Below are 24,080 nucleotides of genomic sequence, written 5' to 3' on the forward strand. Positions count from 1 at the left end.
CGCCTGGGTGGCTCAGATGGTTGGGCGTCTGCCTTCGGCTCAGGTCATGGTCCCAGGGTCCTGGGATCGAGCCCCGCATCGGGCTCCCTGCTCGGCGGGGAGCCTGCTTCTCCCTCTCCCACTCCCCCTGCTTGTGTTCCTGCTCTCGCTATCTCTCTCTCTGTCAAATAAATAAATAAAATCTTAAAAAAAAAAAAAAAAAGGTCCCAAATCATTGACCCCGAGAAATGAGCGTTGTTGTAAGAGCTATGAAAATCCCACGTCTGGATTGTATTTTGTGTTTTGGAAGAGTTCCTTCGCTTATTTCTCATTCTGAACAGCAAGCTAGACCACCTCTTATTAAGAGAAGTGTGCTGGAAGACCGAATGCGGACGATTTCCTGTGGCCCCCAGTGGGGCCCCGGCGCCCCGGGCATCCGGTTACCTGTAATAACCAGGCATCACGATGTGGACGCCGGCGCTCGGCTGGCAGATGGCGGTGGCGTTCTTATCATCCATTTTGCGCACGGTGTCTGTGAAAGGTCCCGTAGCATTGATAACACATTTGGCTCTCACATCAAACTCCTGCCCTGTGAAAGAAAGCAGCATCAATCACATGCCCCATTTGTTTCTCTGCTCACTGATGCTTTGGATTATTAATTTGCCTATAAACTTAACCTATGGCGAAGTATACTGTATACCACACTAAGTAACACTGGCAGCCGAAGTTAGTGAAAAGCCACACAAAGGGCTTGCATCCGAGGGAATTTACCCAAACAAGACCACGCTGAAGAAAGGGCAGGCCACTTTTTCATCTCAGTTCTGTCTAGTTTGCAAAGTGCTCAGCCACTGAGTGCCAAACGCGAAGAAAGTGGGATGAGTAATTAAGCCGCTTTCTCCTTAAAACTCAACTGTGGAAACAGCATTGCCGTGAGACAACATATTTCTCAGCGCTGCTTCCGTTCAAGGCAACGAGGTAATTTTGAAACTCTCACTCCATGGCCATAGAACCAGGACAAGGATGAAAATCTAACCAAAGCGAAAGTGATTGACTCTAACGACGTATAAATGCAGCGCCTGCGTCACTTACTTTGAAACCTGGCACATTTATTTAATTTTATTAATAACATGTTTTTGTAAAGCCAAATGGAATGCATTCAGAGCTGTGGGAATTTTGTGAGCATTTATTATTATCATTATCATTATTATTATTTAACACAAAGGGGAAAAATTGCCAAGTACCACAAGGGAAAATTTTCACGTTAAACCAGTCATTGTTGACAATAAGGAATATAATTAATAGGACTCTGAAATCTGGCTTAAATAAAAGAGAAGTGACAGAAAAATTGTAATTCAGTCATTACATAGGCAAGGCAAGATGCTAAGAAATGCCTCCCTGCTCAAGCCTCGGCATACCTGTGAGCACATCCTTACACCGCGCGCCGCTCACTCGCTCTTTCCCCGTGTGGGGGTCTGTCTTCTTGAGCAAGCTCACTACCTCCATGTAATTGGCTGTGGCAGCCCCATACCTGGCAGCAGTGAGGGCAATGGCGAGGTTCATCCGTGCGTCGTTGTGTTGTCCTGCAGCAGGGGAAAGCATCAGAGGAGGGACAGAAGTCACCTCGAGCCACAGAATGGTGGTACAGAAGTGTGTCACAACAGATATGTCACGTCGGTCCCTGTCACCCAGAATATACATGATGGCTGGTCAGCTCTCTAGGGCATGATTTAAAAACTACGTGGTCATTCTCGGTCAGGCATGTACCTGCCACTCCAGCAAGTGCACTTTGTGTACCGCAAAAGGGCAAAAAAAAAAAAAAAAAATATCCCTTTCCTACAAGAGCTCACATCGATTATCTGAAAGTTAAGAAATAAGTAATTATTCTCGCAGTTTGGGCACATATGTATATGTCAGACTTTTCCCAATACAGACAACCCGTATGCACGCAAGTGAAGCAATTCAAAACCTCAGAATATCTGACACCCCAACTGGTGTTGATTAACAATTTTTATGAGTATGTGCTCTATCTAATATTCAAAACCAAGAGCTTAATCTTCCATGGAGAATCTCTTGGTATTCTATAAAAGGATTTTTCTTGGTTTGACTTTTGATCAGAGCTCCTTAAAATGTAACATTTTTTTCAATCACACATAAAAGGTAAGAAATTAAGCAGGGCAAAATTTAATTGCAGAACAATTCCTACCTGTATTGTTAAAGATTTATTGCTGAAAAATCCTAGTTTAAGAAAACTAAGGGGGAGGTGAAGGGGGGGGAAGATGATTAATCACTTTAAAATACTGGCATCACTAGAGACGTTTTCTATTTATTATTGCCAGTGGAGTTCACGCTGACCAGGAAGAATTACTCTACATTGCAGGGGCCAGGTTCTCTGTGCCCTGAATAATTAATTACCCAGGGCTAGATGTATTGAATCAGGGTTCAAATTCACACACACTGGGATCAGTTCTATCAAGATAATACTGATAAAGGGATGAATTTGTAATGGATATTGTTGTTGATTTATGTTGCCAGCATACCAAACATTTAGTATAAATGGTTTATGTAAAGTTTCTTCCTTGTGATTCAGTCTGTGCAGGGCCAGAAGCCCTGCACAGGTAATCTGTTCCAGCTAAAAGGGCAAAGTTATAAAGAGAGAATCAATGACCGAAGATTCTGCCACCCCTCCCCACAAACATCTTATTCTAAAACTGAACTAATACGATCAGCCAAGAACCTTTCCCTCTACATTAAATCCTCTGTCAGCGGAGAACATACATTGAACTTCAACATACAGAATAAGGGGTTATTTTATCCAGAAATTAACAGAATGGAAATAGGGGGAGAAAGGAACAAGAGCAGGAGTAGCTGAAGGGTAAGTGGGAAGAAAACTGGCAGCCTTTGGATCAATTTCAACTCAGCATGACCCTAAAGTTGCCATTAAAATAGTCAGGATATATATTTAAAGTTAAGTCTAAGAAACCAACTTCTATTAATGGAGGGTTCATTTAAAATTAGAAGATGCTCCACTAAGTTAGATACATGCAAACAAACCAAAGAAACTAATTAAGAATTCCATTATAGATCTCCTCTCTAAACTACAGAGATTACACATCTAAACGAAAGCGAGGAGCCATCCCATCCAATCCTTCTACTAGATTTATATACATAACAATGAAACACCCTACGGTGGTACAAGAAATCCAAGTCACGTTTGTATGGTAGGAAAACTCACACCTCACTAGGTGTGGCTTGATTTACACACAGGACAAGTCTCTGGAAAGCCACGTGTAAATTAACTATTTTAAATCCTATATGAAGTCATTGTCCAGAGGAACCAGGCAGAAATCCGATTTGTTAACTGGCAGATTATTTTGTAAAGTAGTATATCTATATTACATAGTCATCTATTAAAATGCGAGGCTTTGAAAATCCAAAATCTCTCTCTTAATACCTTTTCAAAATATAAAATTTCATTGGAACAGCACTGGTATAGTGCATCAAGCGCTGTTGCTTCTATACTAAGAAATGCCCCCCTGATTAGCCTCCAAATCCCAATACTTTTTAAGGTAAACAAGATCGATCCCAGTTAAAATGTGAGGAGGAAAGAAGTTTCCTTGGTCCTTATTTTCCATGCCGCCATACTACCCAGCAGCCCTGCCTTGACTCGAATCAGCGTGTCACTTACTTATTTATGAACTAAGGCCTTCATGCTATGATTCTCACCTGCCACAATTCTCCCACTCCCACTATTCTTACTATCTAGGGTTGTCAAATTTTTGCAACTCCCCCAACATTCCTGCCATTTCACACCTTCTTGCCTTTGTCCACACTAATTCTTCTGGCTGAAATACTATTCTAGAAGCTCAGACAACCCCTAGTCATCCCTCGTGATCTGATTCAAATATCTCCCCTAGATTCTGCCTTCCCTGAGTCCCTCCAAGGCAAAGTTGTTCATCCCTTTTTCTGAGCCAATATCATATCTTGTATCTACCTTTTCCCTAGGCTTTATAATATTATATTCACCCATGTTTCCATCACCTTAAAAAAATAATAAGCCTTGATTATGACTCAAGCACTGAGACAAATGCAGGGAACACACTGGTCTCCTGGAACTCACCTGCCAGTGTAATCGCTGTATGATTTCCCACCTCCTCTTCCCAGTCATGGGAAGGCAGGAAGGCTTTCTTGTTCATCTTTTGTTTTGTTTTGTTTTGTTTTCCTTGTTAGTACCAGGCACAGACAGGTTCTCAAGTAATGTTAAGTTTAGCCAAATTCCATTCAGTGAGTTAAATAAACAGGTTTATTTATAGTCTTAGATATATAGTCTTATAGATTTATATCAATTTTATATAAGTTTATAAATTTTTACAGTCTTTATCGATCTATAGTCTTACCTCTAACTATGGAATGTTTTGTCTAATGTTAAAGAAATTTCAGACATCAAGAAATAGGTGACAAGAAATTTGAGGGAAGTACAGAAACTCCAGAAATGTGGAAAATCTGAACTTAAACAAAAACTAGCCCTTATATTTAAGTTGGATAAGTGGGACAGGGGAGAAATGGTTATAAATGATTCCCTCAAGACTCATCCTATTTCCCCTTGCTCTGTAGGGGAGTGCAAACACAGCTATGGTAAGTTCTTAAAAATTGAGGAGTAAGCAATTTGAATTTCCTCTGGGCCCAGGAGCTCACACCTCCACCCAGAAGTCGCCTTCTTTGCAGACATTCAGCTTAATTCATTTACCTCCTTGGATTCATGGTAGACGTCCTCCCCTACCCACATTAAATTCACCCTTTACCCTGAGATACCCAGATGCTCTCAGTGTATGCTTCCCGGGAGAAAAGGTAAATTTTCATTATTCTTAACTAAATTCCCCTCCAACCCCCTTTACTGACATTTTGAAGGTATCTGTATGCCTCCTATAATTTTATGTCTGGAGAAAAAAAGTTTTTGACAACATTGCATGTCATTGGAATGTGATACAATAATCTCAATTCCCTCCCACCCAATTGATCTGCGTATTCAGTTTGGATTTTCCAATCCGTTTCCTGAGAGCCAGGCAACATGATACTCCTCACGGATCAGTGAAGAGCATAGCTTTACATTGGCACTTACACAAGGACCCAGACGGGGACTGTGAAAATCTGTTTCCTACTCTATTCTTCTGCACTTGAAATCTCACATATGTGCACATACTGAACTTACAACTCGTATGAGAGGAAGCACATAAGAGGTGGAACTGTAACTGTTTTCCCTTGTTTAGAAAAACACAATATTAAATCAACCTACCGAAAAGAATGAAGGTCGGTGGTGGCAGAGAAGGATTTTGTCTTAATTCTCAATGGCCCTGTGCATAGGATAGTGAGAGATACTTACGTGAAAAATATTTCACAATGTCACCACCGAAAAGATTGGCCTCAAATGTAAATATTTTGGAGACATAGCAGTATTGCTCTCCTCAGAGGGTTTCAAAGTTTGGCAACTAAGTTAACATGCAAAATAGCTGGAAAAAAAAGAGAGAGAATCCCTGAATGCGGAAAGGATGTGCAGAACGAGTAACTATGAAAAAACCCTTGGTAACAAATTACCTGGCCTCTTCCTGGTCCTTCAGATCTAAAAGTGTACGATGCTCTGAAATTCTACATATAGTCTTCTTTTCATACGGGGTACTTTTAAAATGGCCATTTACAGTGCACAGAGGTAACTATGGACCCAGGAATCTGTATATAAAGTCTAACTGTTAGATAAAAAATGGTTCTTTATTAAAATAACACCTGCCCATAACTTCAGCATCAATAAAAACTGCCACTGTTGAAATGTTGAACATATCTCCTCCAATCTCCCTATGCCTGGCCTGGGTCTCTTGTAATCACATGACTCCTGCTAGCAGCGGGGAAAAGGATGCTTGAAAGAAAGAACACTTCCCTTAAGCTCTAATCCCATTCCTAACAAAATCCACAGGGCATGCTTCATTGTCTCAGACTGACAGTGTCACAATGACCTCTTGGGCAGCTTCTCCTTAGCAGTCTGGCAAAGATAATTCAAAGGCTAACCTACTAAACTCGAGCTGATTTAATATAACCATTATACTTAAAATTTCCCTTTCTGATGGGAAGAGTGCAAGTAGAAGCAGAAGCAGAGTAGAAAAGGGGTGTGTGTGTGTGTGTGTGTGTGTGTGTGTGTAAGGGTTTTACAAAATCTGTTTTAAGTTCATATGATGAATAAAATTGAAAAGGAAGACTGAAATGAGAACATACTTTTCACAGTAAATTGTGACAACAATGCCATTTCCAAAAGTAAATTATTTAGAAAAGTGATGATTTGTGTGGGGAGTGGCAGGGATCAGGGAGACTCAGGGAGCAGTTTAGGGAGGATGCACCTTACCAGATACAATGGAGAATGGCTCTGGGCTTGGAAGGCCTGGGTCACATGTGACCCAGTACTCCTCTGGGCTTCAGTGTCCTATACAAGGAGAGGAGCTGGGTGGCACCTCTGAAATTCTACAATGCATGTAATGGCTAATCCTCAATAGTTACCTATCCCTTTCAAGATTTCATTTCAACCTATCCCTCATTTCTAGTTTCCCTCACTTTGGCCCAGCGTGTCTGAAAAAAGAATGAGCATTAATAAAAACCAAAAGACAGGTGCTTTATAAAGTAAATCATAAAAACAAAATCGGAAATCATATTCTTCCATTAGTTCTAGAATTATAGTGAAATCTTGATTTGATCGGCTTTTGCGGGCTATATGCAGGAGACCGCCAAAAATGTCCCAATTCCTCACACCTCCCTGCTGCCATGCCCTTTGCCATCAATCTTGAGTGTCCTCTCCCACCCTGACTCTGGACTCAGCCACGTGAAAGTGTTTTGGCCAATGGAATATTAGTAGATGTGATTTTAAAAAGGACGCTCTGCCAATGCCATGAAAAGGACATACCCAGGCTAGCCTGCTGGTACCAGGAGGCCGATAAGAGGCATGTGGCAAGTTGCCCTAGTCATCCCAGCCAAGGTCATTCTGCATCAGCTGACAGTCGACACCTCCAAACATGAGTGCAAGCTCAGGGGAAACCAGAAGAATCACGGCGCCAACCCCAGACAAGATTACGAGAACCACCTAGATGACTACTCCAATGCATGAGCAATAAAGCCTAATTGTTTTTATGCTCCTGGGGTTTTATGGTTGGTTGTTATGTGGAATTTTGGCAATAGATAACTTATATAGGCAATGTAGCCAATTTCCTAATAAAGTTAGTTCTGACTTAAAAATAGGTTCTATCTTTAAGACTGCCTCTAAGACGACATTTTAGAACACAATTTGTTTTCCTATAGAAATGGGTAAAATAAATGGCGGTAAGATGATTAGTCTGTGCCACAGAGCTATTTAGAGCATAGGGTACCTGAATAAAGACACTGATGATTCCAACAGCCTCAATGCCCATTACCTCCTCACACTGACCTTAAATCTCCAGGCTGACCACAGTGCCATCTTCAAATAAAACTCTACTCTTCCTACCTCTGATTTTTGCTCATGGGGTCTCTACTCCATGAAACATTCTATCCTGCCTGGTAGACTATTCAACTTTTCATCTTTCTTTCATGAAACCTTCCCTGACTCCTCTCGGACACAACAGCCTTCTCCCCTCTGTGCTTCCATGACACTGTAAACATATACTTATTACACCACAAACTATTTTCTAAATACCTGCATTTGACACTCATTTATTGAACAAATCTGTACTAAATGCTTTTAATGTGTCAGAAATTGTGCTAGAAACCAGGTTTACAACAGACACCTAAATAGATGTCATTCCAGGTCTAGGAAACCTTGATTCTAATAATATGTTCCTAAAAGAACAGAGTGCATCTTATTAATTTTGCTTTCCCAGTACCTACCATAGCATCTGCTACATGGCAGATATTCCAAAATTTGTTGAATGAATAAATGAGTAAATGTACATGATTATAGAACATAATCATAGGTTAAAGACTGCTCAAATAAGGGAAATGTGCTCAAGGCCAATAGATTCTAGGAACAGTGGCCAACCTCTCGACTCTACCCTCACTGTAGCTGTGGTCTCCACTGAACCAAGGAACTATTGTCTCTCTACCTAGCTACCCAGCACACAATGGAAACAGATGTCTTCTATCACACAATCTTTAGTGAAAACCCAAGCAGAAGGAGAAGGCCAGTGATAAAGTTAAAGCAAGCAAGGGTTTGAGGTATGATTAGGACAGCAGGTGGCAGATCCTTTTAACAAATACTGAGTACATATTGGAAGCCAGGCATGATGGTAGGCCTAGGGCTCCACTGAGTAGGGAGAACAGTACTACTCTAGTCTTTGCTCTATGGAACCACACTCGAAAGGGAAGACAGATAAAATCAAATAAAATCAATTAGAAATTGCCATGATGGCGATAGAGGGAAAAATCTGGGGCAGGGAGAGCAATTCCCTGGGGCTGGGGTTATATTTTAGGGCAGTTAGGAAAGGCGGCCCAGATTAGCAACAAGTAGAGAAAATGCAGAGAAGGCAATTAAGCCCTAACAGCAAGACCACCAACTATAAACTTTAATTACTGCTAATTTGCAATTATATCCAAAGCTTATATGAAGCATAAACTACCAGAAATGCGACATGGCATTAGTACATCCCCATTTCATTAAATAGGGCCTGTAAAGTAATTTTTTTTCATTTGTACTTTATTCACCTATATTTTATACATATGTATCAGGAATTAAATTTAAAACTCTTCCTGATTTGATGTATATTTCTGCAGAAAATGTCTTCTATTATAGACCGGAGAAACTCAAAAGAAAAGCATCATATTCAAAGTTTATGAATTGGAATAATTTGCTGTCACTTATCCACACTACCGTTCTGAGGAAGGGACACCTGTTAGCACTGAGCATGTAATCATTTTTATTATTAAATACAAAGGTACAATTAAATACAGGCACAGGATGTGACCTGCATCATAATTCTACCCAGCCTTTCTCTTCACAATATCCTTTTCATTATCATGGGCCTTTTGTTCCTTCCTGTTTCTTTTGTCTCACCCTAAGTTCTTGGAGGAGCTATTTACAATCTGAATAATTAGCAATCAGCGTGGATCTGTGGTCTTTGGCCCCCTGTAAATGAAACATTGTGAGGTACCTTAGTGTGACATATTTAAGTATGGAAAGTTTCTATACCCTCAGGACTTTCCTTTCTTAAAAAAGTTTTAAATGATCTAATGAAGAGTAAGTTTTCTACTTTTCAGATACTGAGGAATCTAGCTAGAGTTGAACAAAAATAAAACCACATTTCAACTGTAAACAGAAGGTTCTGGGTATTCATCAGCTATATCTGTGCAAAAATGCTCTAGCCATCAATTTACAGTGAAAACCCCTCCCCAGGGCAATTCATCCTCCCACTAGGACAGGCCCCAAATAAGTTTTTGTACTTCAAAGGGAGAAAAACAGAAAAGAAGTAATGAGACAAAAATAGTTGAAATGAAGTTGTAAAGTCGGTCAGCAAGACACACTATAGAGACTCTTTTATAGACCATACAAGATGTGGCCTAAAGCCATAGGTAATCGTCTTTGGTTGTTTCTGAAATGCACTGAAGTCGCTGATCAGCTATCTTAGGATATCTAGCGTTGAGGGTGACGGCCTTCATTTACTGAGTCTATGGTCTAGGAGGAGTGGCATTTTAACCCAAGATAACTGTCTTGGGGCTGCTTGAGATACTTCTTCTACCAATATTCCTTAAACACCTACCGGTGCCAGGCCTTGAGCTCGGTATCACTATGGGGAACAGAAATGGAAAGAGATTGGTCCGGCCACCCCCAGATTCTGAGATACAAGGGCAAATCAACAGTCTAACTTGAAAAAGTCACAAGTTCCAAAAAGTCTCCAACCCTTACCACATTTCCTTTCTTTTTTTCCTCTGCAGTTTTCCTAAGATATCACCAAGCATGGAGCTCCAGACACATCTTCTTTTCTCTCCTAGGTTATGGGAAGATTTGCGAGTCTTCTCTCATAGGAATGTGTCCTTGCCTTCCAGTCCATTCCCGACCAATGGGGAAACCTCATGCTAGTTGCTTCAGCTAAGGTTCTATTCACTCCTCTATCCAAGGGGGATGATAATGGGATGGATGGGGGTGGGGGGAGGGATAACGTGAGGAATAAGTAAGATAACTAGTACAACATAATAGTTCTCCATTAATATTAACTGCCATTATTAAAAGATAAAAAAAATACTGGGAAGTTAAGAACACTTTACACCTTAATTGAAAGATACGGCTACTGCCTAAAATACTTTAAAAATAAAAACAAAAAAGCTCTGTTTATTTTTGAGTTTTAAATGGCTTACCACTCATCAATGTGGCAAAATTTTCCTGAAATTATGTGACCGCTAATCTCTAATCTCTGTGCTTTGTGAATACAGTTTGCTCTTTTCTCCTTTTCCCTCTTCACTTTTTACCACGGACGAACAAGTATTCTCTTCCGGATGTCACAAAGGATAGAAAGACAGGAAAACGGTTTTCAGTCCAGAGGAAAACAGTTGACAGGATAACAAACCATTTCAAAATATCAGAATCACCAAACCTTAATCCAGGCGACTTCACTTTCTCTTAAAAACAGGGACGTTCTGCCAGTTTTTACAAAGGAGGTCAACGCTTGCTATAAATTGGGAAACGTCCAAAGAACCAAGTTCTCATTCCTCAAACAGCCTCTAACTGGGTGTGCTTCTCTAATAGATAATTGTCTGGGTGTTGTTTAGTTTTGCTTCCCAGCATCTAAGCCCCCTGCCCCCCACCATCTAAGTCTCTCAGAGGGGCTAAGGCTACGCCTCCCATAGGAGAGAAAGAAGGTCCACTGTGTCCACTGGGACACAAGCCTCCGACCTAGCTCTAATCAGAGACTCTCGACACAGACTTCAACCTCGAGCTAGTGACCCTGAGAACGGGACGTGGGGAATCCAGTCTGAAGGTGGAGGCAAACAGCAACAGCACCACCTCTTTCTAGGGGCAGCGGTGGCAGAGGCGTCTGCAAGGAAGGCAGAACAAGAGGTGACATGCAGTCACCAGCATTAAAGACTTCATGCCCCAGAGCAGGCACAGAGGTCGCCCATGGCTTTGGTTGCCGCAGATCATTTTCGGTCCCTTATTTTTCAAGCTATGTCTTCAGCTTTCCCAGCATTTCTGCCTGCTGTTCAATGCCCTCTCAAAAAGTTCTTTTCAACTTAACTCAGCCAGATTTATTTATCTTTCACCTGCGTCTAAAAATTCTGGGCCAGTCCTGACCCCTGCCTCAGTTTCCTCATCGCTTGAGCCACAGAGTGGAACTTTGCAATCTCTTAAGTTCCTGCCAGTGCTACCAATTTTATACACAGCTACCGTAAAATTTCAAGTAAACCAACTGAAAACTTGAGAATCGAATTCTGAAACAAAGGCAAAGAAGCCCTTTAGTGGGAAACGGATCCATCTCTCCTAAAAGGACAGGTAAAAGAGAGTCCTTTCCCTTACACGGCACCACCTTTCTATGCCCCTCTCCTCATTTGTGTGTGAGTTCATGCACACAACTTTTTACAAACCCACTGGAATGGCTCAACCTGCCCCAGGGGTGATTCTGAGTGTGAGCCACATGATAAATACACGGAACCATGTGGTAAGGGCCAGCTGGGGAATTCTAACGGGAAGCAGCCTTTTGAGAACCTTTATCGGTTGCATGGTTGAGTCCTGTATCTTATCAGATTTCTCTCTCTAATCACAGGAAGATTCCACACCTTATCAAATTGTTATCAAATCACTCTGAACAGAGCCGGATGTCCTGATTGTCTGAAAAGAAAGTGGACTGCCACATTCACATGGAAAGCAGGCTAATTCTAGGCACCAAGGGAGAGCGCTGGGAGACTCAGGACACCTGAGTCCAGGATCTATGTGCTTAGGACTGATTTGATTCTGGGCATGTCCCTTTGCCCATCAGAGTCTGTTTCTTCATCTACAAAACAGAGTTAATACCAGCTTCTGTGCCGATCTTCTAGAGCAATTGCAGTGATCTGATTAACCCCTATGTGGAAGCATTTGTAAACTGGGAAACCTTATAAGAAGGCAGCTAGTATTGTTAATAAACATTTCTTTCTACTAAATTTACCTTCCCTTTCCTTTTGTTTGAGATAGCCTTTTATTTGTTACCCAAATCATAAACATTCCTCAGTTATCGGAATATCTCTTTGCGACCCAGATTCAATGTTTATTTATTTTTTTTTTAAAGATTTTATTTATTTATCTGAGAGAGAATGGGAGACAGAAAGCATGAGAGGGGGAGGATCAGAGGGAGAAGCAGACTCCCCGCCGAGCAGGGAGCCTGATACGGGACTCGATCCCGGGACTCCAGGATCATGACCTGAGCCGAAGGCAGTCGCCCAACTAACTGAGACACCCAGGCGCCCCCCAGATTCAATGTTTATTGAGAAACTTTATTTGGGGCTTGAAACTTTAAAAAGGAAAACAAGTAAGAATTTAGTTCTTTTTACCTATAAAAACAAAACTTTCAGACTCACTTGACAAATATATCTTTAACAGATATTGTTTCAAACTACAGTAAGAATATCCAATCACTTCTACTTAAATTTGATACTTACTGAGCAAAATTCTGATCTTAGTTTGGATATTCAAATAAGTTTGCCCTACTGGAATTTTTTTTTTTTTTTCCTTCAACAGCAGTCATGACTCATCTGATCTATGGGGATGTTTGGTTTCTCATAGGATTCAATAAATGAAGGGCAGAGACTTAGTTCTTTCCACCCCCAACTATCACCACCACCAATTTATCTCCAGCAAGCACAATGGTACTTGGCATGTAGGAAGGTGCTAAACTATTTGTTGTCTAAAATAATCAATTTAGGGGCAGCTGGGTGGCTCAGTCAGTTGAGCGACTGACTCTTGGTTTCAGCTCAGGTCATGATGTCATGGGTCCTGAGATTGAGCCCCACTTCCAGCTCTGCTCTCAGCGGGGAGTCTGCTTGAGATTCTCTCCCTCTGCCCCTTCCCCCACTTGTGCTCTCTCTGTCTCTCTTTCTCTTTCTTTCTCTCTCTCTCTAAAGTAAATAAATAAATCATTAAAAATAAAATAAAATAATTAATTTATAATTCAAGAGTCTGTGAGTTTGGCTAAGTGACCACCAATTTAGCAGAGACTGACCACCCTGAGAGAAATGGAAAAAAATAGATACTCTGACCTGTATTTACAGCCATGATCACATGCTGAGGCAGAAGACGAAGGTGTAAAGGCTGTGAGAATCAGCTTGACAGAGCCCTTCCTTTAATGCCACTTAATTACCTCCTAACAGCTACTAGAATACTTGATAGATCCCAGATAAAGAGACAAAGTTTATGCACAATGCAGTTATCAATGAAATTACGTCAATATTGCATACACAAACATCAAATACTATGCCAGATGCTCTAGCCATATTTTTAAAGCCAACATATTTGTTCCTCTGGAAAGTTAAATACAAAGGAGGAAAAATTAACTAGCCATAGTAAGAAAAAAGATATTCTACTTTGAGAAAGTAGGTTGAGTTGTAAGTTGTCAATGACTCAGTATGACTATCCACACTTTTCAAAAGGCTAGAAAAATAACTTAGATAACTGCATTCCATTATCTCATTTGAAAACGCACATTTCTAAGTTTAAAAAAATTCATTTCCTGAGACACCCACACACCGGAGCTTTGTTTCATTACTCTATCCTTCAATGATACTTCAATTTCTAGCTGGCCAAACTACATCTCATATAAAATTTGAACATGGATATCCTGGATGGTATTGAAAATTGTCTTTAATTAGGTTGGCTATAATAATGGCCATATATTGTTAAAAAAAAAAATAAAGAATGCCCATGCCCTTATAAGTTAAATATACATTAAAATGTTCTAGGTGTGGGGATGGCGCACTCTTTCTGTAAAGGCCATATGATCCCTATTGATGTACTCAACTCTGTCATCGACAATACCTAAACAAATGAGCATGGATGCTGAAATTTAAATTTTACATAATTTTATGCCACAAAATCTAACCATTGAAAAATGTAAAAATCATTCTCAGCATATAAAATAAGAGGCAGGTAGGGATTTGACCTCTGCGCTGAGGGGCGGGGGGCGGGGGGGGGCGGTGGGATGATAGAGAAGGGGAAAGAAAAGAACTAGATTAAGTAAGATTACCCATGAGTTGCCAATTGTTCTAGCTGGAGATAGTACATATGGGTTCAAAATCCTATTCTACTTTTGTATATCTTTGCACATTTTGATAATAAATAGTTAAAAGTTTATAACTCAGTGAGAACCCTTTCACAATGTATACATATATCAAATCATCACATCGTACAGTTTAAATATCCTATAATTTTGTTATTTATACCTCAATAAAGCTGGAAAAATTTTTTTATGTTTTTAAAATAGAAAGATGAAGAAAGGATAGAAGGGAGGGAGGGAAATTGGTTTATTTTTGCTGCCATGACAAATATATAGTTAATTTGGTTCAGATGAAGTTGCCTTTACCCTGTCATGTGTTGTCAACATTTCCATACCAAGTTGTTCAGAACTTCCCCTCGATGGGGAAAAAAAAAATGACTATAGATCTAATCAATGCCCCCTGTACTTAAGAAGACATTTCCAATATTCTAGACAGTTTTATTCAAATCTGCACTAAACAGGGATGCCTGGGTGGCTCCAGTCAATAAAACGTCTGCCTTCGGCTTAGGTCATGATCCCAGGGTCCTGGGATCGAGTCCCACATCGGGCTCCTTGCTCAGTGGAGAACCTGCTTCTCCCTCTGCCTGCCGCTCCCCCTGCTTGTGCTCTTTCTCTCTCTCTCTCTGACAAATAAAGTCTTTTTTAAAAATCTGCACTAAATAAATATGTAAGAAAATGAAAAAAATGAAATGATTCAATAAATAGGCTATAGACTCATTTCTGATAAACAACTACATAAATTAAAATTAAATAGTACCGGGCACCTGGGTGGCCCAGTTGTTAAGCGTCTGCCTTCGGCTCAGGTCATGATCCCAGGATCCTGGGATCAAGCCCCGCATCGGGCTCCCTGCTCAGCGGGAAGCCTGCTTCTCCCTCTCCCACTCCCCCTGCTTGTGTTCCTGCTCTCGCTCTCTCTCTCTCTGTCAAATAAATAAATAAAATCTTAAAAAAAAAAAAATTAAATAGTACCATTAAAACAGTTCTTTCCCCAAAATGATCTCAATAAATGTCAAAAAATTCTTCCCTTGTCTCTGAGATGCTACTGAATGGTAACAGACAGCAAGATTCAAATGAAAAGAAAACAATAAAACCAACAAACAAAAACTAACCACACCCTTACACTTCTAATGATTTCATGTAATATAAAAAGTAGTAATAATAAATTTAGATATCACTCATTGCCATATCACATTGAAAATATATTGATTAGTTTTACTTACAACTTTTAAATACAAGGCTGGGAGATATCAAGACTATTACTAATGTTTCCACTTTTGTTTTATAATGAAAAATAAAGAGTCAAATACCATGTTTCAGTGAGTTGGGTTTCTTGCCCATATTCCCAGCAATTCTCAAAGTCTTCCTGGAAATGTTAGGGAGTGGTTATTATCAAAGAAAGATCCAATTAGTTTCTATCTGAGACAGTCAAGGTATCCTCACCCACTTCTAATTACTGACAACCTTCAACTCGCTGGCTCAGCCTTAAATGGTCCCTGAGTCAATCCTGAGTCAATCCTGATCATACTTGGCAAGTCTCATCCCTCCAGAATTAAGAAGCTGCCTACAAACTTATCTGCCTACAGGGAAGCCGTAGACAAGGGAATCCCTGGTGTTTCCCAGGCTGCAGTGTCTCCTGCCATATACACCAAGCAGAAGAGCCCTGCCCAGTATCTTGTTTGCACTCTTGGGTTTCTGCTTGGACTGGAACTCTGTTCTCATCTCAACTTGCTTGGCCAGAGCTAAAACATTTTGCCTACCTGTTCCCTCAAGGACTGGCCTCTCTCTATTTCAAGGAGGTGCCTAGTGTCCTCCATAGACCACACACACCCACACACACATATCTGCCCCACTTCTCCTACAAAATCCCCAAGATGCTGTCCTGCACTGACTCCACAGATCATCACTGAGAACACTTCACTGCTCAGTCAGCCTCCTGCGCCCTGATAGGACAGAGATGAGGAGTGCTAAGACAGCAACCACTCCTTCTGGAAGATGGCTCACAGGCTCACTTCTGCCACCAACCTGCCTTGGGAGAGACCTGCCCTTCAACCTTATTGAAGGCTGTCTGTATCGTAAGGACAAGGAACATTTTAGCAGACATAGCCAAGGTTTCATGCTGCCACGTACACAGCTATCTACAAAAGCAGCTTCTGTGGATTTCTTACCACCCGCAGAAAAGAGGGGGAAAAAAGTCACTCATCTACCCTTTGTCAATATCCCAATTCGGGATACAAATTCAAAGTCAATTTTATGTTACGAGCTTCTAATTAATCTGTTCACAAAAATTTAAACGTCAAAAATGTTGAATTCCAATTAAAAACTTAAGCTTAAGAATCAAAGACCCAGACAGACTATAACAGTCTATTCACCTTAAGGAGAGGGCAAAATTATAATATATTACTCCGTTAAAATATAACTTGCAATACAGCGTATTAGTCTTCACCTTAACACATGTCTTGAACTTCTGAGAGCACTACACAAAGACGCTTTTGTAAAACCACCTCACAGCACTTTGATGTGACCGTATGTTCATTAAAAGGAAGTATTACTACTTACATACATAAGGTACATAATGAATTCAGTATGTGTCTAGAGCTGGCTAATGCTATTAAAGCATATGCCAAAAGCACAGACTATAAATCAAAATACAATTTGTCAAATAAGATCTTAATATGACTCAGGTTAGAAATAAATAAGTAAACCACGAACGTTTTGATACGGGAGCAGTGAAGAGAGCGAAACCCAAACTGAGACCAGGTTGCAACTGACATCCTTTTGTTCTATCTATAGCTTTGGCTATTCTTCTCTCTCTTCCACCTGGATAAGTACAAAATTAGCATGCACCAGGCATTCTTCACTCCCCCAAAGGTTTATATCTCTAACGCCATTTTAAAGACTGATATTCTTTCCAAAATGTTGACATAAACCAGTTGGGCAGTTACAGATTTTTTACAGCCCACATTACTCAAGTTTTAGAAGATCTAGATTATTCTTAAAACAGAATTTGGAAAACATTTGACACTAGTTTATTAATTCACTTTCAAAGTGAGGAGGATTTAACAAAAGACCAAAAAAGGCAGGCCTATAAATAAATAGTCAAGCCACAAAAACAACTATCAAAAAAATAGGAAATCCTAGTTAGTGGACACTAGAGTTGTTCAGGAAGTGTGAGCAAAGAGATGGATACTGGTCCATGTATTATGCCTTCTCTTTCCTATGTCTCCACTCTCAGCCTTTCCTTCACAACAGCATAAAATCTCATCCAAGACTCTCCTATTAATCACTCAGATATGTGCCCTAGATCTTGAATTCCCTGCATCAAATGCTGCTTTCATTCACTGCATGCCCACTGCCTACAGAATTCAAAATGAACCCCTCAGCATGGTATACCCGATCCTCCATGACCGAGGCCCTGTTTGCTCCTCCACACCTGTCCTCACCCTACAGAAGCCCACACTCTATTCAACTGCTTCCTGTGTTTCATTTTCCTTTATGCCTTTGGCTACATCCTCCCCCACTGACTTGACCTGGTTATACTACACAGTCTTAAAGTTAGCAAATTATTACTCAAGGAAGTTTTTCTAGATCCCCCACCTTAGGTGTGTGCCTCTCACAGAATTTCTCACATAGTATTAAAAAATCATTGTTTGCTTGTCTATATCCTCCAACAGTCAAAGAGCTTTCTGAGGAAAGGAAACATTTTGTGGTAGTTCTTATATCTCTAGTACCTATGTATTACCTATAGACATGGTGCTAAGATACGATATACTGAATAGGTAAATAAATAAAATGCTAGTCATATAGAAACAACAACTAGGAATACTATCCTGTCTAGAAAGATATGAATCTTAATAATGAATCCCATTATTTCAACTTGCTATGCAAACTACTGCTTCCCATACAGTCAGTCCCAAACATCCCAAGACTAAAATGTTAAACTTAAGGAAGAACAGAGTACAGAATTAAAGAAAAGAAAACATTAGACAGTATTCACATTGATTTTAAGAGTCTACACAGGCACGGCAATAACACAATGCAAGCCTAAGCCTGTAGGAGGCGCCCTTCAACTCCGAAGTAACACACGTCAACATTCACTCAACTTCCCCAGAATCGTACATCAGGGAGCTCAGCAGTCCTACGTGGAAACCGTATTTTCACATCCTGGGGCTTTTCACTAACTTCTAGAGGGCAGATGGATCAAAACCAAGTAGGAGTTAAAAGAGCCAGACCTGAGGCCCTCCTGACAGCATCAGATTCTTTAATGGATTAAAAGGCTCAATGGTGAGCAAGGAGCCCTGCCATCCAGAAGCAGCAGCTTCAGCAGCAGAAACACGAGAGGCAAATTCAATTCCTACTTTCACACCCTTCTCCAACATTCCTTCAGGAGATCTCACAGCTCAGGAGTTGACGGAGGAAAATAAGACTGCTCAGCTTTTATTTCTCTCTAACAGATTAACCGAATGTACACAGAGATCCATCGAAGTGCTCCGTGGTCCTGCAATAGTACAGAATTTTCTGGAGGACTCCTGTTCTGATCTGGACACAAAGAAAACTGAAAGCAACGAGAGTGGTCCCAAACCTACTGACTGGCAGAGAAGCAGTCCGTGCTCAGTGCCTGCTTCCTCCTTCAGCCCTCAGAGGCTTCTCTTCCTGTGGGAAGGAGCGGTTTGAAAGCCTGGGGGGTAACTTGAGACCCCACATGCTGTTCGAGTCCTTCTAGCACACACAGACACCTGCCCAACACGAAGTGCTACAACTCTCCCTCAGTGTGAGTCAGGATAACCCTTATGGCACCTTGTTTTCATGTGTGACTATCCAATTCCAGACAAAATACAATTTCTATATCAAATGCAGCTGGTAAAGGTGGAAATTAGGGAGTATTTTTTCCCCGCAAGCTCCCTACTGCTCCATAGCCTTTTACGTTCCGAACCCTTTGTTGGTTATGCTCGGAATTTCTGTGACTTGTTCTGTGACTTGGCTTCTTCTGGTTTCTGGGAGGTATTGCTCTCCCGTATCTGCTGATGCATCCAGCAGAATCATTTCAATAAAAGAGCTGATAGGATCTAGTTCTTCTGCTGTCTCTAAAATTTCAAGTTCAGTATCTGTGAAAAATGTTTAAAATGCCAAAATTCAAAGTGAATTAAAAGGGGGAAATAATCTGAGGTTTGTAGCTCAAAAAGGACAAATAATGAGGGAAAAGTACCTACTCAAAATCTGATGGATGGGGAACGCTAAAGGAGGCGTGGGGAGGGGGGCTCAGTCATAGACCCACCCCGCACACAGAAGGCCCCCAATAACACCTAGAGACAGTCAAAGGCTTGCTGAAAAAAGATACTTAATAACCAAAAGCAGAGGAATTTAGGTAAGTGTTGTCTAAATTAAAATTTTGGGGGTGAATCCATTCTATTCACGTTTGGGGAAGGGTAAGAAAAAGGACCAAAGTTACATTAAAGCAACAAATGTAGCAAATGAAAATAATTAAACCTTAGTGAGAGAGGTACTTAATTGCATTTCGGTATTTATATATTTTAAATATTACTCTAAATTGTATGTTTATTACATTATGTTTTTTAATAATTTTTATGCTTAGCTTCTTTTAAATAGGATCTTTCACTACTTAAAAAAAAAAAAAACAGCTTTGGCTGAGTGGAGAAATACTTTTCTCTCATTATTCATGCTTAAGGATCACAAAGATACCAGTCTTACTGAAAGTGTGATGCAAAAAAGAAACATACAAGTAGAAGATAGAGGTAAAGGTAAAAATATATATTAATCTTGCTTTATAAAATATATACTTCTGGGGCGCCTGGGTGGCTCAGTTGGTTAAGCGACTGCCTTCGGCTCAGGTCATGATCCTGGAGTCCCTGGATCGAGTCCCGCATCGGGCTCCCTGCTCAGCAAGGAGCCTGCTTCTCCCTCTAACCCTCCCCCCTCTCATGTACTCTCTCTCTCTCATTCTCGCTCTCTCAAATAAATAAATAAATCTTTAAAAAAATAAAATAAAATAAAATATATAATTCTTACAACTAGTGTGTACTATTATTTTTTTTTTTTAAAGATTTTTATTTATTTGACAGAGAGAGATATAGTGAGAGAGGGAACACAAGCAGGGGGAGTGGGAGAGGGAGATGCAGGCCTCCCACCGAGCAGGGAGCCCGACGTGGGGCTCGATGCCAGGACCCCGGGATCATGACCTGAGCTGAAGGCAGACGCTTAACGACTGAGCCACCCAGGCACCCCACTATTATTTATTTTTTAAAATACTGTTTGAGGGGTGCCTGGGTGGCTCAGTCGGTTAAGCATCTGCCTTCGGCTCAGGTCATGATCCCAGGGTCCTGGGATCGAGCCCCGAATCAGGCTCCCTGCTCAGCAGGGAGTCTGCTTCTCCCTCTGCCACTCCCCTCCACTTGTGCTCTCTCTCTGGCTCGCTCTCTCTCAAATAAATAAATTTAAAAAAAAATAAAAATAAAAAAATAATAAAATACTGTTTGAAGAGGCTACTGTTGAAAAAGAGAATTTGGGTTAATTTTATTCCCTTTAGGGGGTAGAAATAGTGAATTTCTCCTGACTAGATTAGTTTTTTCAACAATAATGTATTTACACCCCTTCTTTTATCAAAACAGATTTGAGGTAGCTCACAGGGCTTCACACACAGAACATTATCGAGAGAACTTTCTGAAGCCTCTTCTCAGTTGTCTTTCAAACTTTGTCCTCTGTGAAGGAAAGTAAAACTGCATGAAATCACCAAGTGCGTTCATTGTTGTATTTCTCAGGCTAAAAGGTGGAAGGATTTAAAACTCCTGGAAAATATGGAGTTTCTGGTTTCCTGAGAGGCTTGGAATTACCCAAGTTAATTGAGAGTTATATATTAATTATCTCTGACATAAAGATATGAAGTACGAGTTGTTTAATTTTGTTCTTAATCTGATAGTTGTTCATCTACTTATTGTGTTCTTTCATCATTTTCTTCTCAAAGCCTTCAATAGATAGCAAATTACATATTGGTCGTACTTTTTCATTGAATGCAAGAATAGCTCTTTGGTTTTGGATAGTAAAAGAGCAGTACTTATGCAAGCTGCATGCTAAGTCAGGTGTGTGTGTGTGTGTGTATTTAATGTGCGGTGCTAAGTTTAAAACGAAAAGTAGGTGTTGTGTGGTTCATATTTTCTGTGGGCGGATATAATGATCTAAGGAGTGTTTAACTAATATAAAGTGTGATATGAGTAAGTATTAATAGTAATAATGAAACCCATTTGAAATTCACATTGTAGTAAGTGTTCTGTTTGGTTCCAGAGAATATAATCTACTAAGGTGTTAGTTTTATTTATAAGAACTATGTACCATTGGCTTTTTTTCAGTTTTTCTATATTATGTCACCAGGGCTTGGCTGTAGAATTGGTAGTTGAAACTAAAGTGTGGGACTTTTTTATTGCAGAAATGTTTCTATTACTGCTGTTTGTTGCGAGGCTAGACACCAGCTTGGCTTTCCACTACACTAAGAAAGCTGTTGCATGTTGGGCACAGAACAACTCCAAAGTGGATTGCACTGCTGGTTTTTTCTCTCTTTTCTAAACATTTATCTGGGCAAAGACTCTTAATCCTCTTGAAAGAATGCTGGAAATGATGCTAGAGAGGGTAGATCAGTGGGCATCTAAGGGCTCTGCCAACAGATATGAGAGGCATTACACTGTCATACAATCAAGTAGCAAGAAAATCAGTTCCTGAAGACCAATCATTATGGTTTTTAGTGCCTATTTATTTCCCCATATGCCAAGAGCAATTATTTCCTTCTCCCCTTCTTTCCAAATGTAACCTATAGGATTGTATTTCTGAAAGAGAATTACTTGAGAAAAATTGCACTGGATAGTGACTTAAAGCTTCAATACACTGCACATTGAACTATGGCTTACATTTCTTGGGCATGTGTTTTCCTAATGTCTCTAAAACAAAAGCAGAAAACCCTTCTAACTTTCAAATCTTAACTGCAAACTACAATTAATTAGTTCCATGTCTAAGTATTTCTAAGTGTACCATTAACATGAAGAAAATAAAAGTAAAATTTTACTGAGAAATATATAATTTCATGTTTAGGATAAAACAGACCAATCTACTTAAAAGACTATAATTAACATGAACATTTAGTCTGACCAAACAGATTGGCATTCAACACAAGCAGATGATATGAACTAGGTTTTAGCAAATTTAAACAAATAGAGTATATTTTACATAATGATAATGATAGCATTCGAGACAGCCTAATTTTAAGTTCTCCATGCAGATAAAACTAATGGATGTGCCATTGTTTTGGGTGTCCAAGGAAATTAAGATTTCACTTTTCATTCACAGAAGAAAAACAACTTGAAAATATGGCTTACTGATGGGTCTATTTTGATCTAAGAGATAACATGTGTATAAAACTTAATGCCATGAAATGTGGGTCCTAGATGCTTTTAAATTCACCTTTTCAAAACTTCGTGCTTCTTTATACTACTATGGAATTAAATACCCACTACATTAGGTGAAAAATGCAAGATACTATTCTTAGCTAAGAAATGGTAGAGAGGGGGGCTCCTGCTTGGCTCTGTCAGTTGAGTGTCTGCCTTTGGCTCAGGTCATGATCTCAGGGTCCTGGGATCGAGCCCCACGGTGGGCCAGGCTTCCAGCTCAGTGGGGAGTCTGCTTCTCCCTCTCTCTCTCTCTGCCCCTCCCCTGCTCTTGCTCCTGCTCTCTCTCTCAAATAAATAAATAAAATCTTAAAAAAAAAAAAAAGAAATGGTAGAGGGAACAAATACAGATGTACATATACACACGTGCATACATATGCATGCACACAATGAATGGATATACTAAAATTCTTTTGAAAGAAAGTAATCTTTCAAAAGAAAGGAATAGGATAGAAGAAACAGAAAGAAGTGAGCCTTATTTGAACAGTCCTTGTTTCTATTTTTACTTTGAAACCTTGTATTTTTACATAATTATTAAACAAAAACACAGCTTTAAAAAAATAAATCCCTAATAATTTAAGTAGGCTTCATGCCTAGTGTGGAGCCCAACATGGGGCTTGAACTCACAACCCTGAGATCAAGACCTGAGCTGAGATCAAGAGTTGGATGCTTAACCAAATGAGCCACTCAGGTGCCCTGATCCCTAAGAATCTAAAACAAAATTAAACTGATTTGTTGTACTAAGTAGATGGTATAACCACACTGACAGGAACTATTTCAAGTAGCTTTAAAAGACGGAAATTTGTATCTATATCCCCACTGGCATGTACGCTACAAACAACAGCAACAACAATAAAACTGCAACAACAAAAAATCTTAAACTGGTTTCAGTAATAATATTTTTGGAGGTATGATTGATGAGGTTAAATAAAAGCCAGGTACTCCTGAATTTGAAGTAAAACTATGTCTAAGAATTCATCATGTTTTCCTTCTTCAAACAAAAAATTTTTCTTAACTCTTTCTACTGAAAGGCCTAGAAATAATGACTAATCAATAACAAGGAACATCCAAAGCCAATAGATTATGGTCTCTAATTACCACTTCTCAGGAAGGAGTCAAGGTTTATTGGAGAAATGGTTGTTTCCAGGTCTCAGGCAGAAAGGCTTCAAGATAAGCCTGAAATATCTTATAGCAGATGGCACAGAAGTCATCAGACTATTGACAGCATATTAAAAGGGCTCAGGAGGGGCATCTGGGTGGCTCAGTCATTAAGTGTCTGCCTTTGGCTCAGGTCATGATCCCGGGGTCCTGGGATCGAGCCCCGCATTGGGCTCCCTGCTCAGCGGGAAGCCTGCTTCTCCCTCTCCTTCTGCCTGCCACTCTGCCTATCTGTGCTCTCTCTCTCTGTCTCTGTTAAATA

The 24,080-nt window shown here is 40.1% G+C and overlaps 1 protein-coding gene across 1 annotated transcript in view; it reads right to left on the reverse strand.

Annotated features, from left to right (window-relative positions):
- The window catches only part of GPD2 (glycerol-3-phosphate dehydrogenase 2), a 101,245-nt gene that overhangs the window by 33,130 nt on the left and 44,035 nt on the right, over positions 1–24,080 (reverse strand). Inside the window, exons 6-7 of the mRNA XM_081814420.1 lie at positions 1,395–1,559; positions 424–568 (exon numbers count right to left, since the gene is read on the reverse strand). Of these exons, the coding sequence (XP_081670546.1) occupies positions 424–568; positions 1,395–1,559 (310 nt within the window). The remainder of the gene's footprint in view (positions 1–423; positions 569–1,394; positions 1,560–24,080) is intronic.

This window comes from Leptonychotes weddellii, chromosome 3 (assembly GCF_054177405.1).
Source record: "Leptonychotes weddellii isolate Sample4059 chromosome 3, ASM5417740v2, whole genome shotgun sequence".
Classification (NCBI taxonomy): Eukaryota; Metazoa; Chordata; class Mammalia; order Carnivora; family Phocidae; genus Leptonychotes; species Leptonychotes weddellii.